This window comes from Chiloscyllium plagiosum, unplaced genomic scaffold (assembly GCF_037043375.1).
Source record: "Chiloscyllium plagiosum isolate Xiang-an unplaced genomic scaffold, Cpla_swu_hap1 HiC_scaffold_9, whole genome shotgun sequence".
In the NCBI taxonomy this organism is placed as follows: Eukaryota; Metazoa; Chordata; class Chondrichthyes; order Orectolobiformes; family Hemiscylliidae; genus Chiloscyllium; species Chiloscyllium plagiosum.
Window position 1 is genome coordinate 2,639,709 of NW_028270147.1, and position 19,553 is coordinate 2,659,261.

A 19,553-nucleotide genomic window follows, 5' to 3' on the forward strand; every position below is an offset into this window, starting at 1 on the left:
CTCGTCTTCCTCTCTGCCCATAATATTCCTGTTTTAAGTGTGTCTATTTCTTGCTGTAAGTGCATGTAGCAAGGAGTTTCATAAAGGGGTTGGATTTTTAACTAGTGGAGTTGTACTTGGACAGTTGAGAACTGTTTGAGACAAGGAACAAGGGACAGTACAGCACAGGAACAGGCCATGTGCTGACACATAACACCTTTCCAAACTAAGACCTTTTGCCTCTATGCGGTCCGTATCCCTGTATTAGAATCTATTTATTTGCAATGAATAATAATTGCTATTACGTACAGCAACCTGGCCTGTGCGTTCTATCATCCTTGGCTCTGAAAGACAGGGAAATCAGGGAATTTTGTGAACTTTTTAAAAATTCTTTAACCTTTGTGATGACTTTTGGAATAATGGGGTTTGATTTCCAATGAAGACAGTCAGTTTTAAATCTGGGGTAGGTCTTTTGTTAAGCAACGATATTAAGGGATATGGGCCAAAGGCAGGTTATTGTGATTAGGTCACAGATCAGCCATGATCTCACTGACTGGTGGAATAGGTTCTAAGGCTTCCTCCTGCTCCTCTGTACCTCAGTGAAGCTTGACACTTCATCACAACTTCCTACACTTTTTAGCAAAGAGCCTCTTCGCCCCTTCCACAACATCTCATTTCTTACCAGTGTGTCCATCCCTTCCCTGATGATTTATGCTCATGGCATTCTGGCTGATTAGAAACTTGACCAGCTCAAGGTCCTTTCCGTAAGTGCAGGAGCTGCAATCAAGGTGGGTAATGAATAAGTGTCAGGCTGTTCTTACACAGGAGAACAGAACAATGAATGAGAAGGCACTCGCGATGGGAGAGAGTCTACCTGTGGAAAGAGGTTTCACTGAAGATATTTTCCTTGGTTAAGCTTTCAGTTCCTGAAAGTCGGATGAGTTCACTGGCCACATCCAGCTTACCGTTGTAGCAAGCCCTGAGGAAAACAAAGAGAAACAGGACCAATCCATTTCCACTCAAGGTAAACCTAGCAAGGCAGCAAGAGAAGGCCGTCATCTCCAGCCTCTGGCATAGTTTGGAAGAATTCCATCATATTTACAATGCAGTCACAATCGATCGGCCGAAAAACCCATCTGGCTCATTAATGTTCTTTGGGAAGGGAATCTTCAATGTGACTCCAGACCCAAAGTAATGAATCCCAGAATAACGGAATGGTTCCAATGTCGAAGGAGGCCATTTGGCCCGCTCTATGTGCACCCAGGTACTAGCTCTCCAAAACAGCATTCCACTTAGTGCCATCCTCCTGGCTTCTCCTTGTAACTCCACCCATTTGTTCTGTTCAAATAACCATCCAATTCCCTTCTCCACTACAATCCCATGCAGCACATTCCAGACTTTAACCAGGAAAATGTTTACACTTCTGCTGAATACTTTAAATTTTTGCCCTCGCTCTGTCACTAGTGGGAACATTTTCCCCCAATTTACTCTGGTCAGACCTCCTATCATTTTAACAATTTCCATCAAATCTGCCTTTTCTTTTCCAAAGAAAACAGTCCCAATTTCCCCAAACTCTCGTGTAACTGTAATTCTCTTGAATGTGTTCACATCCTTCCAAAGGGGAGGTGCCCAGAATTAGATATAATACTTTGAATGAGGTCAAATTAGTTCAAGTTTCCTAGTCTATGAGCCTGTTAGGAAATCCAAGCAAAGTCTGGGTTTTATTAACCACACTCTCCCTACTGTGCTCCCACCTTTATTGACTTGTGCACATATACACCCAGGTTCCACTCCCCCTCTACACCCTCTTAGTGTTGTATCTTATATTTCATATTGTCCCTCCACGTTCTACTGTCCAAAATGCATCACCTCTGTAGGGAACCCTCATCTGACACTGTCTCCCCACACCACCAACTTTTGAAGTTCTACGTTGTCCTCCTCACAGTTTATAAAGCTTCCAAAGTTTTGAACCATCCACCAATTCTCTAATTGTGCCCAGCACACCCAGCCCTGGTCATTAATATATATGTTGAGCAAAGCAATGCTCCCAACACTGACCCTTGGGCAATTCCACTACAACCATTCGCCAGACTGAAAGACATCCGTTATCATTTGCCTCTGTTTCCTGTCCCTCAGCCAATTCCAGATCCATGCTGCCACTGCCCATTTTATTCTATCAGCTCTAACTTGGTGCATGAGTCTGTTACATGAGGCAGTATCGAATGTGTTCGGGAAGTCCAATGACAGCAATGTCCTCATCAACCCTGTCCTGTACCTCATCGAAAACCTCCAGCAAATTAGTTAAACATCAATTTCCATTAAGAAATCCATACAGGCTCTCCATAATTAACCCTGTTTTATCTGTGTGACTGTTACGTTTTTTCTAAATGTTTTCGAACCACCAAACCACTGTCTGGTTGATTGTTGCAATGTGATTGACACCCAAATGCCTTCTGAAACAGCCGAGCAAAGCGTCCCGTCCAACAACTATTAGGGATGGCCAACAGTGCCCACATCACATTGAAGAATTTTCTTTTTTTAAAAAGCCAACTGGAAAGCAGCTATGAGCCACAGAGGCCTCACATACATCACCTCCCCCTATCAGCAGACCCTTCGATTCCTTTCCCCCATGTGTGTTTATCCAGCTTCCCCCTCAATGTTCTCCCACACCCCATCCCTGTGAGAATGAGTTCCACATTCCCCCCCTTCCTGTGGGAAACAGTACCTCCTGAATTCCTGTTTGGATGTATAAGGAATTTTCTCATCGCTGTGGCTCCTAAGTCATGGCTGATCCATATTTTATCTTCCTCCGTCTGCTTTGCTTTGACCCGATTTAATCCAGGTGACCCCAGCACCGCAGCTTTCTGGGGGAGAGTTTCAGATTTCCACTGCCCTTTGTGTGAGGCCGGGCTCCCTGAAGCCTTGATTCTAAACTTAACGTCATGTTTTGAACTCCGAGTAGTTCCTCATCATCAGGCCATCACCTCCTTTCACCATCTGAACCAGGTTTAATAAAACACCGCCACACACAGGAGGTTCAAGCTGGCTCCATCCAACCTGGCCTCATCATTTAACCCTTTCCTCCCCGGGATCATTCTGGTGAATCTGCTGTGCCCCCTCCAGGGTCAGTCTCCCCTTCCTGAGGATCGGGGCCCAGAACTGAACCTGGTTCCTGCTGATTGGCCATGACCTGGGTTTGAGAGTAAGTGGACTATCGCTTCCTCCATTTTGTGTGATCACCCTTTCAGCTGACACACCAACATCCTACCAGCGTTGTACTTTGTACCTGTCTATTAGTCTTTGTGATGATCAAGGTAACAATGAAGAGAATGAATCAGCCAACTTACAGATGGAGAGGTGTGTCACCATAGATATTCACGGCATGGGGATGTACATCAAAGTTCCCTTGGAGCAGGTACCTGACGATTTCACAGTGCCCAAAGCGGCAACTAAAATGGAGGGGTGAATGATCCTCATTGTCCTGAGCGTTCACTGAGATCATCAGATAACAAGAAATAACCACTGGTTACTAATGTTGGGTACATGATCAGCAATCACCATTGGTTAGTAATGTTGTAGATATAATTCAAGAGAAGTGTTATTCAGTAATGTTATGGATGTAACTAGAATAATTTAGTTAGTAATATCAATGACATAACCAGACATAACCATAGATATATAACTAAAGATTCTGGATTAGTGATGCTGGAAGAGCACAGCAGTTCAGGCAGCATCCGAGTAGCAACAAAATTGATGTTTCGGGCAAAAGCCCTTCATCAGGAATAAAGGCAGAGAGCCTGAAGCATGGAGAGATAAGCTAGAGGAGGGTGGGGTTGGGGAGAAAGTAGCATAGAGTACAATGGGTGAGTGGGGGAGGGGATGAACGTGATAGGTCAAGAGGAGGGTGGATTGGATAGGTGGAAAAGAAGATAGGCAGGTAGGACAAGTCATGGGGACAGTGCTGAGCTGGAAGTTTGGAACGAGGGTGAGGTGGGGGAAGGGGAAATGAGGAAACTGTTGAAGTCCACATTGATGCCCTGGGGTTGAAGTGTTCCGAGGTGGAAGATGAGGCGTTCTTCCTTCAGGCTCTGGTGGTGAGAGAGCGGTGGTGAAGGAGGCCCAGGACCTCCATGTCCTCGGCAGATCGGGAGGGGGAGTTGAAATGTTGGGCCACAGGGTGGTGTGGTTGATTGGTGCAGGTGTCCCGGAGATGTTCCCTCAAGCGCTCTGCTAGGAGGCGTCCAGTCTCCCCAATGTAGAGGAGACCGCATCGGGAGCAACGGATACAATAAATGATATTAGTGGATGTGCAGGTAAAAGTTTGATGGATGTGGAAGGCTCCTTTAGGGCCTCGGATAGAGGTGAGGGAGGAGGTGTGGGCACAGGTTTTACAGTTCCTGCGGTGGCAGGGGAAGGTGCCAGGATGGGAGGATGGGTTGTAGGAGGGGGGGGGCGTGGACCTGACCAGGTAGTCACGGAGGGAACGGTCTTTGCAGAAGGCGGAAAGGGGTGGGGAGGGAAATATATCCCTGGTGGTGGGGTCTTTTTGGAGGTGGCGGAAATGTCGGCGGATGATTTGGTTTATGCGAAGGTTGCTAGGGTGGAAGGTGAGCACCAGGGGTGTTCTGTCCTTGTTACAGTTGGAGGGGTGGAGTCTGAGGGCGGAGGTGGGGGAGATGGACGAGATGTGTTGGAGGGCATCTTTAACCACGTGGGAAGGGAAATTGCGGTCTCTAAAGAAGGAGGCCATCTGGTGTGTTCTGTGGTGGAACTGGTCTTCCTGGGAGCAGATACGGTGGAGGCGGAGGAATTGGGAATACGGGATGGCATTTTTGCAAAACGTAGGGTGGGAAGAGGTGTAATCCAGGTAGCTGTGGGAGTCAGTGGGTTTGTAAAAAATGTCAGTGTCAAGTAGGTCGTCATTAATGGAGATGGAGAGGTCCAGGAAGGGGAGGGAGGTGTCAGAGATGGTCCAGGTAAATTTAAGGTCAGGGTGGAATGTGTTGGTGAAGTTGATGAATTGCTCAACCTCCTCGCGGGAGCACGAGGTGGCGCCGATGCAGTCATCAATGTAGCGGAGGAAGAGGTGGGGAGTGGTGCCGGTGTAATTACGGAAGATCAACTGCTCTACGTAGCCAACAAAGAGACAGGCATAACTGGGGCCCATACATGTGCTCATGGCTACCCCTTTGGTCTGGAGGAAGTGGGAGGATTCAAAGGAGAAATTGTTAAGGGTGAGGACCAGTTTGGCCAAACAAACGAGAGTGTCAGTGGAAGGGTACTGTTGGAGACGTCGGGAGAGGAAAAAACGGAGGGCTTGGAGGCCCTGGTCATGGCGGATGGAGGTGTAGAGGGATTGGATATCCATGGTGAAGATGAGGCTTGGGGGCCAGGGAAACGGAAGTCTTGGAGGAGGTGGAGGGCATGGTGGTGTCTCTAACGTATGTGGAGAGTTCCTGGACTAGGGGGATTAGGACAATTTTGAGGTAGGTAGAAATGAGTTCAGTGGGGCAGGAGCATGCTAAAGATGACCATTGATTAGTTACGTCAGTGATCGAGCTAGAGATAATCATTAGTTAGTAATATTAGAGATATAACTCGAGACAACATTAGTTAAGAATGTTGGAATGACCCTCTTTCAATATGGCTAGATATCGAAACCTCCCAGGCAAGGTGCCCCCTTACCAGTTTGCTGTTTTTGGACAAGGTGAGGATAGTTAGGGAATATTGCCATAACCCAATAGTCATCAATACTGTTAAAGCATGGAGGGCAATTCGGCAGAGGGAAGGTAATATTGGCAAAACATCTTTGTTTACACCCTTTAGTGGCTATGCCGGGTTTTCAACCGGGTATGATAGATTCAGGATTTAAACGTTGGGCAGCTAGGGGTATATCTTGCATGGGTGATTTATTTGAGGGAGATGTAATGATGTCCTTCGATCAGTTAGTACGGAAGTACGAGTTACCTAATAGAGACCTCTTTAGTTTTTTTCAAGTTAGGGATTTTATTCAAAAAAAGACCACATTTTTGACTGATCCCTACAAATCTGATATAGAAAGAGGGGTACTAAGGGCTAAGAGTACACTCTCTGTCAGTACTCTATATCACCAATTGGGGGATACCACCTCAGATGAGTCTGATCGACTCTGCAAGATGTGGGAGAGAGAGCTGGGTGTTGAAGTTTTTTCAGAGGCATGGGAGGATATTTGGGAGAATGCAAGGAAGATATCAATTTGCAATAGGCCATACTTTACAGTTGAAGATTCTCCACAGGGTCCACTTAGCCCCAGACCATTTGTCAAAATTTAAACCAGGGGAATCTTCAGCATGTCCCAAGTGCAAGGTCTGTACGGGGTACTCTTACCCGTTGTCTTTGGTCTTGTGACAGGCTTCAAACATATTGGAGCGCTGTGGTGGGTGCAATGGAGAGGAATTTAGGTGTAGGGGTGGAGAAGGACCCTATTTCGCTCCTTTTGGGCCGACCCATTGTATTTCCTGCAGACTCGCATAAGGCAAAACTTTTCAATATTCTTACATTCTGTGCAAGGAAGAATATCTTGCTAGGTTGGATATCAGAAAACCCCCCCAGGCCTGTCGGGTTGGTGGAAGATTGTTATGGAGCATATTCCCCTGGATTTTCTCACAAATATGGTACACCACAAAACTGAGAATTTTTACAAGACATGGCAACCCTTTTTGAAATACCTGGACACAGATTTATCTGCCACACTAACAAGGGCTTTTATATAGCTGTAACAATTGTGTTTCATGAGTCCAATATCCGGGGAGGAGGAACTGTGAATGTATGAGTGTTTTGTTTGGCTGGGCTGAGTTATTACTATTTATTTGTATGTTGTTAGGTATTTATTTAGTTAGTTAAATAGCTAGTTTAATTTTTTTTAAATTTTATACTTCTCTATATATGTTTATACATTCGTATAGGAGGGAGGGTTGGGGAATATTCTTTTTTATTATTTGGGTTTAGTTTTGTACTATTTTTGTACTGTTTTGAATTGCATTGTTTTGTATTTGTTGTAATATTGAAAAATCTATTTTTTCTTAATAAAAATATATTATAAAAAAAGTGTTGGAATGAAAATAATCTTCATCACATTTTGAATCGTCGGATTATTCGGTGACAGTAGAACTTGCATTAGGTTTTGAAATAACTTTTAAGTTCAGTGCAGGTGGGAAGAGTTAGACATGGCGATCTTAGCTCTCAGGAAACGTGGTTTAGATTAATGCAACACAGCTGGAGAAAGCAGGGATTTCTGTGTGCTCCTTCATTATCGGGACATCAGAGGTCTATTGGCAATTGCAGCCAACACCCTTAGCTCCTGTCGTAGAATGACCACTTAGTTGAGAGCTGGAGGGGCCAGATCCTTGAATCAACCTCTGACCCAGCTCTTCATTTGCTCTGCTAATCAGTCCCAATACTGGACCTGATCCCAAACCCCATAGCCCAGGGTCAGCCTGGCTATGATCACAGCATCTATTGCAAAAAGAGACAAAACCAGTGATCTGACTGGAAGCACAAGTCAGAAGCTAACCCTGAAATCGAGATCAGGTTTCCCTCCTGAAGGTACTGCTGTTCTGACCCAGGACGTGCTCTGTAGCTGGACCTGACTGTGGTTCTGATTTCTTACTTAATGGAGGGGTTCTGTACTCCAAGGGCAGCACCAAGCCCCTGTTCCTGCTCAGCGCCAAACCCGTGTTCCTGCTCAGCGCCAGGCCCGTGTTCCTGCTCAGCGCCAGGCCCGTGTTCCTGCTCAGCGCCAGGCCCGGTGTTCCTGCTCAGCGCCAAACCCGTGTTTCTGCTCAGCGCCAAACCCGTGTTCCTGCTCAGCGCCAAACCCGTGTTCCTGCTCAGCGCCAGGCCCGTGTTCTGCTCAGCGCCAAACCCGTGTTCCTGCTCAGCACCAAGCCCGTGTTGCTGCTCAACACCAAGCCCGTGTTCCACCTCAGCACCAGGCCCGTGTTCCACCTCAGCACCAAACCCGTGTTCCTGCTCAGAACCAAGCCCATGTTCCTGCTCAGCAAACCCTGTTCCTGCTCAGAACCAAACCCGGGATCGTGCTCAGCGCCAAGCCCGTGTTCCTGCTCATTGCCAAGCCCGTGTTCCTGCTCAGCACTAGGCCCGTGTTCCTGCTCAGCACTAAGCCCGTGTTCCTGCTCAGCACCAGGCCCGTGTTCCTGCTCAGAACCAGGCCCGTGTTTCTGCTCAGTACCAAACCCGTGTTCCTGCTCAGAACCAGGCCCGTGTTTCTGCTCAGCACCAGGCCCGTGTTTCTGCTCAGTACCAAACCCGTGTTCCTACTCAGCACCAGGCCCGTGTTCCTCCTCAGCGCCAAACCCGTGTTCCACCTCAGCACCAAACCCGTGTTCCTGCTCAGCACCAAGCCCGTGTTCCTGCTCAGCACCAAGCCCGTGTTCCACCTCAGCACCAGGCCCGTGTTCCACCTCAGCACCAAACCCGTGTTCCTGCTCAGAACCAAGCCCGTGTTCCTGCTCAGAACCAAGCCCGTGTTCCTGCTCAGAACCAAGCCCGTGTTCCACCTCAGCACCAGGCCCGTGTTCCACCTCAGCACCAAACCCGTGTTCCTGCTCAGAACCAAACCCGTGTTCCTGCTCAGAACCAAACCCGTGATCGTGCTCAGCGCCAAGCCCGTGTTCCTGCTCATTGCCAAGCCCGTGTTCCTGCTCAGCACTAGGCCCGTGTTCCTGCTCAGCGCCAAACCCGTGTTCCTGCTCAGCGCCAAACCCGTGTTCCTGCTCAGCGCCAGGCCCGTGTTCCTGCTCAGCACCAGGCCCGTGTTCCTGCTCAGCACCAAGCCCGTGTTCCTGCTCAGCAAACCCGTGTTCCTGCTCAGCACCGTGGAACACGGGCTTGGTTCTGAGCAGGAACACGGGCTTGGTTCTGAGCAGGAACACGGGCTTGGTGCTGAGCAGGAACACGGGCTTGGTGCTGAGCAGGAACACGGGCCTGGTTCTGAGCAGGAACACGGGTTTGGTGCTGAGGTGGAACACGGGCCTGGTGCTGAGCAGGAACACGGGCTTGGCGCTGAGCAGGAACACGGGCCTGGCGCTGAGCAGGAACACGGGTTTGGTGCTGAGCAGGAACACGGGTTTGCTGAGCAGGAACAAGGGCTTGGTTCTGAGCAGGAACACAGGTTTGGTGCTGAGCAGGAACACAGGTTTGGTGCTGAGCAGGAACACAGGTTTGCTGAGCAGGAACACGGGTTTGCTGAGCAGGAACAAGGGCTTGGTTCTGAGCAGGAACACAGGTTTGGCGCTGAGCAGGAACACTGGTTTGGCGCTGAGCAGGAACACTGGTTTGGCGCTGAGCAGGAACACTGGTTTGGCGCTGAGCAGGAACACGGGCTTGGCAATGAGCAGGAACACGGGCTTGGCAATGAGCAGGAACACGGGCTTGGCAATGAGCAGGAACACGGGCTTGGTTCTGAGCAGGAACACGGGCTTGGTGCTGAGCAGGAACACGGGCTTGGTGCTGAGCAGGAACACGGGCCTGGTTCTGAGCAGGAACACGGGTTTGGTGCTGAGGTGGAACACGGGCCTGGTGCTGAGCAGGAACACGGGCTTGGCGCTGAGCAGGAACACGGGCCTGGCGCTGAGCAGGAACACGGGTTTGGTGCTGAGCAGGAACACGGGTTTGCTGAGCAGGAACAAGAGCTTGGTTCTGAGCAGGAACACAGGTTTGGTGCTGAGCAGGAACACAGGTTTGGTGCTGAGCAGGAACACAGGTTTGCTGAGCAGGAACACGGGTTTGCTGAGCAGGAACAAGGGCTTGGTTCTGAGCAGGAACACAGGTTTGGCGCTGAGCAGGAACACAGGTTTGGCGCTGAGCAGGAACACAGGTTTGGCGCTGAGCAGGAACACTGGTTTGGCGCTGAGCAGGAACACTGGTTTGGCGCTGAGCAGGAACACTGGTTTGGCGCTGAGCAGGAACACTGGTTTGGCGCTCAGCAGGAACACTGGTTTGGCGCTGAGCAGGAACACTGGTTTGGCGCTGAGCAGGAACACGGGCTTGGCAATGAGCAGGAACACGGGCTTGGCAATGAGCAGGAACACGGGCTTGGTTCTGAGCTCAGCACCAGGCCCGTGTTCCTGCTCAGCACCAGGCCCGTGTTCCTGCTCAGCACCAGGCCCGTGTTCCTGCTCAGCACCAAGCCCGTGTTCCTGCTCAGAACCAAGCCCGTGTTCCTGCTCAGAACCAAGCCCGTGTTCCTGCTCAGAACCAAGCCCTTGTTCCTGCTCAGCGCCAAACCAGTGTTCCTGCTCAGCGCCAAGCCCGTGTTCCTGCTCAGCACCAGGCCAGTGTTCCTGCTCAGCGCTAAGCCCGTGTTCCTGCTCAGCGCCAAGCCCGTGTTCCACCACAGCGCCAGGCCCGTGTTCCTGCTCAGCGCCAAGCCCGTGTTCCTGCTCAGCGCCAAGCCCGTGTTCCTGCTCAGCACCAAGCCCGTGTTCCTGCTCAGAACCATGCCCGTGTTCCTGCTCAGCGCCAAGCCCGTGTTCCTGCTCAGCACCAAGCCCGTGTTCCTGCTCAGCACCAAGCCCGTGTTCCTGCTCAGAACCAAACCCGTGTTCCTGCTCAGCGCCAAGCCCGTGTTCCTGCTCAGCACCAGGCCCGTGTTCCTGCTCAGCGCCAAGCCCGTGTTCCTGCTCAGCACCAAGCCCGTGTTCCTGCTCAGAACCATGCCCGTGTTCCTGCTCAGCGCCAAGCCCGTGTTCCTGCTCAGCGCCAAGCCCGTGTTCCAGCTCAGCGCCAAACCCGTGTTCCACCTCAGCACCAGGCCCGTGTTCCACCTCAGCACCAGGCCCGTGTTCCACCTCAGCACCAGGCCCGTGTTCCTGCTCAGCACCAGGCCCGTGTTCCTGCTCAGCATCAGGCCCGTGTTCCACCTCAGCACCAGGCCCGTGTTCCTGCTCAGCACCAGGCCCATGTTCCTGCTCAGCATCAGGCCCGTGTTCCACCTCAGCACCAGGCCCGTGTTCCACCTCAGCACCAGGCCCGTGTTCCACCTCAGCACCAGGCCCGTGTTCCTGCTCAGCACCAGGCCCGTGTTCCTGCTCAGCACCAGGCCCGTGTTCCTGCTCAGCATCAGGCCCGTGTTCCACCTCAGCACCAGGCACGTGTTCCTGCTCAGCACCAGGCCCATGTTCCTGCTCAGCATCAGGCCCGTGTTCCACCTCAGCACCAGGCCCGTGTTCCACCTCAGCACCAGGCCCGTGTTCCACCTCAGCACCAGGCCCGTGTTCCTGCTCAGCACCAGGCCCGTGTTCCTGCTCAGCACCAGGCCCGTGTTCCTGCTCAGCACTAAGCCCGTGTTCCTGCTCAGCACTAAGCCCGTGTTCCTGCTCAGCACCAGGCCCGTGTTCCTGTTCAGCGCCAAACCCGTGTTCCTGCTCAGCGCCAAGCCCGTGTTCCTGCTCAGAACCAAACCAGTGTTCCTGCTCAGCAAACCAGTGTTCCTGCTCAGCGCCAGTCCCGTGTTCCTGCTCAGCGCCAAGCCTGTGTTCCTGCTCAGCACCAAGCTAGTGTTCCTGCTCAGAACCAAGCCCGTGTTCCACCTCAGCACCAGGCCCGTGTTCCTGCTCAGCACCAGGCCCGTGTTCCTGCTCAGCACCAGGCCCGTGTTCCTGCTCAGCACCAGGCCCGTGTTCCTGCTCAGCACCAGGCCCGTTTTCCTGCTCAGCACCAGGCCCGTGTTCCTGCTCAGAACCAGGCCCGTGTTCCTGCTCAGCGCCAGGCCCGTGTTCCTGCTCAGCTCCAGGCCCGTGTTCCTGCTCAGAACCAGGCCCGTGTTCCTGCTCAGCACCAGGCCCGTGTTCCTGCTCAGCACCAGGCCCGTGTTCCTGCTCAGCACCAGGCCCGTGTTCCTGCTCACCTGTTCAGGGACAGCAAGAGCCTAATCGGCCCCTTAGCCTTGTCTAGCTGTTCAATATGAAGAAGGCTGACCTGCCCTGATCCCTATTTACTCACCTTGGTGTTTTATCCTTGACTAATAATAAATCAGTGTTGATATTGTCAATTGACTCCTGCCAAGTTTCAGTAACTATTTTAGGGAGAGAGTTGCCCCTCCAGGTGTAATTTGTGTGAGGAACTGCTTCCTGACATCACTCGGATTGGAAGACCCCACTTTCTTGTTTTGGACTCAACCCTTAGAGATTCCCGAGGCTTCCCACTCAATCCCCTCACCACCTTCATCAGTCACTTCAACAGGAGGGTATCAGAATTGGAGCAACCATGAGGCAGGAAGCAATTAGGAAGGCAAATGACACAGTGGCTATCATTGCAAGAGGGTTTGAGTATAAGAACAAGGAGTCTTACTGTAGTTGTATATGGTATTGCTGAGACTACACTGGAGTATATTATTCTGAAGATGTGTCACTGGATCCAAAATGTGAAGTCAAATTCATCTCTACAAATGCTGCAGACCTGCTGAGCTTTTCCAGCAATTTCTGGTTTTGTTTCTGGAGTGTGTAGTGTGCAGCTTTGGTCTCGCTAACTCAGAAAGAGGAAGAAGGTGGTTTATGTGAGGATGAGGTGTGAAGACTCAGTTAGGGGGCTTGAGAGTTACAAGTTAGCCAGAAAAGATCTAAAGAGAGGGCTAAGAAGAGCCAGGAGGGGACTTGAGAAGTTGTTGGCGGATAGGATCAAGGAAAGTCCTAAGGCCTTCTGTAGGTATATCAGGAATAAAAGAATGACTAGAGTAAGATTAGGGCCAATTGAAGACAGTAGTGGAAAGTTGTGTGTGGAATCTGAGGACATAGGGGAAGTGCTTAATGAATTCTTTTCATCAGTATTCACATTGGAAAAAGGCAATGTTAGTGAGAATACGGAGATACAGACTATGAGATTAGATGGGATTGAGGTTGACAAAGAGGAGGTCTTAGCAATTTTGGAAGATCTGAAAATAGATAAGAGCCCAGGGCCAGATGGGATTTATCCTGGGATTCTCTAGGAAGCCAGGGAGGAGACTGCAGAGCCTTTGGCTTTGATCTTTATGTCATCATTGTCTACAGGAGTAGTGCCAGAAGACTGGAGGATAGCAAATGTGGTTCCTTTGTTTAAGAAGGTGAGTCAGGACAACCCTGGTAATTATAGGCCAGTGAGCCTTATTTTGGCTGTGGGTAAGGTGTTGGAAAAGGTTATAAGAGATAGAATTTATAATCACCTAGAGAGGATTAAGTTGATTAGAGATAGTTAACATGGTTTTGTGAAGGATAGGTCGTGCCTCACTAACCTTATTGAATTCTTCGAGAAGGTGACATGGATGAAGTTAAGGCGGTTGATGTGGTGTATATGGACTTCAATAAGGTGTTTGATAAGGTTCCACACGGTAGGCTATTGCAGAAAATAAGGAGTTTCGGGATTGAAGGTGATTTAGTGGTTTGGATCAGAAATTGGCTAACTGAAAAAAGACAGAGGGTCGTGGTTGATGAGAAATGTTCATCCTGGAGCTCAGTTACCAGTGGTGTGCCACAAGGATATGTTTTGGGGCCACTGCTGTTTGTCATTTATATAAATGATCTGGATGTGGGCGCAAAGGATGGGTGAGTAAATTTGTAGATGACACTAAGGTAGGCAGAGTTGTGGATAGTGCCAAAGGATGTTGTGGGTTACAGAGGGACATAGATAAGATGCAGAGCTGGGCTGAGAAGTGGCAAATGGAGTTTAATGTGGAAAAGTGTGAGGTAGTTCACTTCAGAAGAAGTAACAGGAATGCAGAGTACTGGGCTCATGGTAAAATTCTTGGCAGTATAGATGAACAGAGAGATCTCGGTGTCCAGGTGCATAAATTCCTGAAAGTTGCCACCCAGGTTCATAGGGTTGTTCAGAAGGCATATGGTATGTTGGCGTTTACTGGTATGGGGATTGAGTTTCAGAGCCACGAGGCCATGCTTCAGCTGTACAAGACACTGGTAAGGCCACACCTGGCGTATTACGTGCAGTTCTGGTCACCACGGATGTGGAAGCTTTGGAAAGGGTTCAGGGGAGATATACTAGGATGTTGCCTGGTATGGAGGGAAGGTCTTACGAGGAAAGACTGAGGGAACTGATGCTGTTTTCATTGGAGAGAAGGAGGTTGAAAGGTGATTTAATAGAGACTATTATAAGATAATCAGAGGGTTGGATAGGGTGGACAGTGACAGCCTTTTTCCTCAGATGGTGATGGCTAACACAAGGGGACACAGCTTTAAATTGAGGAACGATATATTTAGGACAGATGTCAGAGGAAGTTTCTTTACTCAGAGAGCAGTACGGGTGTGGAACGGCCTGCCTGCAACGGTAGTAGACTCATTGATGTTAAGGGCATTTAAATGAGTATTGGACATACATATGGATAATAATGGAATGATGTCGGTTAGATACGCATCAGATTATCTTCACAGGATGGTGCAACATCGAGGGCCAAAGGGCCTGTACTGAGCTGTAACGTTTTATGTTCTAAAGGATACTTACAAGAGCGCGAGTGCAGTGACGGTACACCAGTCTGATTACAGAGCTGCCCTATGAGGAGAGATCGGTTTGGTTGGGCCCCTACTCTCCACAGTCTGGAAGAACGAGAGCAAATCTGATCGAAACATATGGAATGCTGTCAGCGCTGTACTAACTGGATAGAGAGGGGTTGTATTGGGGGGGTTTAAGGTCCAGAGCAAAGAGGATAGTGTCAGGGTACGCTGTAGACCATTTTGGACTGAATTAAGGTCATGTTGCTATATTCAGAGATTGGTGAACCTGAGGAAATTTTCTTTGACCACAGATTGGCCTGTTTCCACACTGTAGGGATTCTATTCTAAGGCTGTGGAGGCAAAGTCACTGAATATGTTTAAAAAAGAAATACATTTCTTAGAGCTAAAGGTGGCAAGGAGAATAGGGAGAGAACGGGAGTATGGCTCTGAAATAGAGAATGTGCCAAGATCATGTTGAACAGTAAAACAAGCTCAATGGACCGAATGGCCTACTCCTGCTGCTATTTTCTATATTCTATTACCCATACATTCCCTCAAGTCTACTCCACTATGGTTCCTTGGTACCTCGATTCCACCTCCCTGCATTATCCCCATATCCTCGAAAACATTTAGTACCCATCAATGTTATCTATCTTGGTGGTCACATTCGGTAAAGCTGTGAAGGTTTGGTTGAGTAAACCCGTTAATCTTGTCTCACCATCAGTTTTGCAGGCTTCAGTCAGCAGCAGTTTGACGATATTGGGATATCCCTTTGCACAAGCTAAATGCAGTGGTCTGTCTCCGACCTCCCCACTCACACTGGCGTCCGCCCCGAACTTCAGCAACAGTCTGGTCACCTGAGTGGAACAAGATCATGTCCAGTACAGAGGCTGTTACAGCATGTTAGAGAGAAAATAGTCATTTGCTCAGTCAGAATACAAGCTTTGCTAAAAAAAAAGGCACATTTGTTGAAGTTTTTCATCTCACACTCACCAGAATACCAGCAACATATCAGTTCATGGGGGATATAAAAATATCAGTTCATGGGGAAGGCCAGCATTTCTACTGCATGGCACAAGCTGCTGGGCTGGTAGTTGGTTAGAAAATGGACTCTGGATGGTCAAGGCATTGCCACAGAGAATGTGCCTCATTCATGCTGACTGACAGTTAACAAATAGGCTCTCTTTAAAGTTAATGCAAGCAGGTTAAATCTAATCATTTTGAGCACTATCCTGTGAAATGAAGCAGTGAATGGCTGTCACCTATTTTGTTGAGGTGAAACAGTCACAGTGTGGATATATTCCTTTTGTCTGGAATGAGCAGGGCTTGACATGAATATATACAGCTCACAGTAGATGCAAACTGGATGGACAATCCTACACTGTTTGCTAGCATTAATATCTCACTCAATCCAGCAAATGTCCAAGTACAGAATCACACTGACTATTACACACAGTATTGTGAGTTTTGTAAATATGGTCGGGTTGGGCATGTCAGTACCAGATCTCACTTGGGATCAGCCTGTGCCAACACTTTACAAGATGATAGCAATTTCTTCATGACCATGACATGACCATTTCCAAGGCTGACCCTTTTTTAAGAGTTGATGCTAGGATGGAGGCCAGGTTCCATCTGAACTTTCTGTAATTCACCAGCACAAGAAATGACGGAAGTTCCGAGATAGTTGTGGGAAACGGGGCACCTTTGATTGCCCTCACTTTATCTTCCAATGAATGTAACCCGGCGTGTTGACTCTTTAGCCCAAATAGGTCAGTTGGGATGCCTGGAACACACTTTTGTCCCTTCTAAGGTATACGCACACCTGGGAGAAATGTCTAAGGACGATGTCCAAATACTGTAAGTGCTCCTCACTGCTCTTCCCTTTTTCAGCATGTCATCCAGGTAAATGGTGACCTGGGGTTGACCTTGTAAAATGTTCTCCACCATCCACCGAATCACAGCACAGGCTGACAATACCCTAAATGGCAGTCTCGTAGATTGGTGCAAACCCTTAATGGTTATAGATTGTAGCGTACTCCTGGGAATCCTCATCCAACAGCAACTGCAGGGATGCACGGCTGACACCCAGCTTTGTGAAGGACAGCGCCCCCTCCTACCTCCCATACACCTCCTTTCCCACCCCCCCCCCCCCCACCAGTTTTGTATATAAATCCCCCATTTGAGGGATTGGGTATTTATCCAGCTGTGAGAAGCAGTTTCCTGTTTGTTTAAGGTCCCTACAAAGGTGAACCGACCAATCAGACCTCCCAGTTAGTATGATCAGGTGCTGCCCAGTTGACAAACTGGATTGGTTTGATTCCTTCACTCTCCAGCCTCCTGATTTCTGCCTCTACTTTTCCTTGTGAGGCAAATGGCCCTGGGCCAGCCTTGCAGAATTGTGGAATTGCTTCCTGGTCAACATATAAACTGGCCTTGGACCCTTTGATAGTCATAGAGTCATAGAGACATACAGCACGGAAACAGACCCTTCGGTCCAACCCGTCCATGCCGACCAGATATCCCAACCCAATCTAGTCCCACATGCCAGCACCCGGCCCATATCCCTCCAAACCCTTCCTATTCATATACCCATCCAAATGCCTCAAATGTTGTAATTTACCAGCCTCCCCCACTTCCTCTGGCAGCTCATTCCATACCCGTACCACCCTCTATGTGAAAAAGTTGCCCCATAGGTCTCTTTTATATCTTTCCCCTCTCACCCTAAACCTATGACTTTAGTTCTGGACTCCCCGACCCCATTTATCCTATCCATGTCCCTCATAATTTTATAAAGTTCGATAAGGCCACCCCTCAGCCTCCAATGCTCCAGTGAAAACAGCCCCAGCCTGTTCAGCCTCTCCCTATAGCTCAAATCCTCCAACTCTGGCAACATCCTTGTAAATCTTTCCTGAACCTTTTCAAGTTTCGCAATATCTTTCTGATAGGAAGGAGATCAGAATTGCACGCAATATTCCAACAGTGGCCTAACCAATGTCCTGTACAGCTGCAACATGACCTCCCAACTCCTGCACTCAATACTCTGACCAATAAAGGAAAGTATACCAAATGCCTTCTTCACTATCCTATCTACCTGTGACTCCACTTTCAAGGAGCTATGAACCTGCACTCCAAGGTCTCTTTGTTCAGCAACACTCCCGAGGACCTTACCATTAAGTGTATTAGTCCTGCTAAGATTTGCTTTCCCAAAATGCAGCACCTCGCATTTATCTAAATTAACCTCCATCTGCCACTTCTCAGACCATTTGCCCAAGTGATCCAGATCAGGCTCACTGCCTTTATTCCTGATGAAGGGCTTTTGCCCAAATTGTCGATTTCAAAGCTCCTTGGATGCTGCCTGAATTCTGTGCTCTTCCAGCACCACTAATCCAGAATCTGGTCCAGATCCTGTTGAAATCTGAGGTAACCCTCTTCGCTGTCCACTACACTTCCAATTTTGGTGTCATCTGCAAACTTACTAACTATACAACCTATGACATGAGATTGCATTGGATTCCCTACAGTGCAGAACAGGCCCTTCGGCCCTCGATGTTGCGCCGACCTGTGAACTAATCTAAGCCCATCCCCCTACACTATCCCATCATCCTCCATGTGCTTATCTAAGGATTGTTTTAATCTCCCTAATGTGGCTGAGTTAACTACATTAGCAGGTAGTGCATTCCACGCCCTTACCACTCTCTGAGTAAAGAACCTACCTCTGACATCTGTCTTAAATCTATCACCCCTTAATTTGTAGTTATGCCCCCTCGTACAAGCTGAAGTCATCATCCTAGGAAAAAGACGTTCACTGTCTACCCTATCTCATCCTCTGATCATCTTGTATGTCTCTATCAAATCTCCTCTTAGCTGCCTTCTTTCCAACAAAGACAGCCCCAAATCCCTCAGCCTTTCCTCATAAGACCTTCCCTCCAGACCAGGCAACATCCTGGTAAATCTCCTCTGCACCTTTTCCAATGCTTCCACATCCTTCCCGAAATATGGGAACCAGAACTGTACACAATATTCCAAGCGTGGCCACACCTGCGTTTTGTATAGTTACAGCATGACATCATGGCTCTGGAAATCAATCCATCCACCAATGAAACCTAACACACCGTGTGCCTTCTGAACAGTGCTGCCCACCTGGGTGGCAACTTTCAGGGATCTATGTGCATGGACTCCAAAATCCCTCTGCACATCCACACTACCAAGAATCTTTCCATTGACCTAGTACTCTGCCTTCCTGTTATTCTTCTCAAAGTGCATTAGCTCACATTTAGCTGCATTGAACTCCATTTGCCATCTTTCAGCCCAATTCTGCAGTTTATCCAAGTCCCCCTGCAACCTGTAACATTCTTTCACACTGTCCACTACTCCACCAATGTTAGTGTCATCTGCAAAATTACTAACCCATCCACTTATGCCTGCGTCTAAGTCGTTTATAAAATTAACAAACAGCAATGGTCCTTGGGGCACACCACTAGTAACCGGACTCCAGGCTGAATATTGCTGAAAATGTGTTGCTGGAAAAGCGCAGCAGGTCAGGCAGCATCCAAGGAACAGGAGAATCGATGTTTCGGGCATAAGCCCTTCTTCAGGGCTCACTTTCTCCTCCAGGCTGAATATTTCCCATCAACCATCACTCGCTGCCTTTTTGCAGAAAGCCAGTTTCCAATCCAGACTGCCAAATCACCCTCAATCCCATGCCTCTGCATTTTCTCCAACAGCCTACCATGTGGAACCTTATCATCGACTTTGCTGAAGTCCATGTACACCACGTTAACTGCCCTATCCTCATCTACATGCTTGGTCACCTTCTCAATGAAGTTTGTGAGACATCACCTGCCCTTGATGAATCCATGTTGACTGTCTCCAATTAAATTGCTGCTTGTGAGATGATTATAAGTCCTACCTCTTATAATCCTTTCCAAAACTTTTCCTACAACCGATGTAAGGCTCACTGGTCTATAATTACCTGGGTCATCTCTGCTGCCCTTCTTGAACAAGAGCACAACATTTGCAATCCTCCAGTCCTCTGGTACCAGACCTGGAGACAATGACGACTCAAAGATCAAGGCCAAAGGCTCTAACACTTCCTCC

General features: G+C 48.8%; 1 protein-coding gene across 1 annotated transcript in view; it reads right to left on the reverse strand.

The window, feature by feature from the left end:
* Nucleotides 1-19,553, reverse strand: part of tnni3k (TNNI3 interacting kinase) — a 171,431-nt gene that overhangs the window by 112,217 nt on the left and 39,661 nt on the right. Inside the window, exons 7-10 of the mRNA XM_087990344.1 lie at nucleotides 15,175-15,313; nucleotides 3,327-3,471; nucleotides 854-958; nucleotides 662-756 (exon numbers count right to left, since the gene is read on the reverse strand). Of these exons, the coding sequence (XP_087846470.1) occupies nucleotides 662-756; nucleotides 854-958; nucleotides 3,327-3,471; nucleotides 15,175-15,313 (484 nt within the window). The remainder of the gene's footprint in view (nucleotides 1-661; nucleotides 757-853; nucleotides 959-3,326; nucleotides 3,472-15,174; nucleotides 15,314-19,553) is intronic.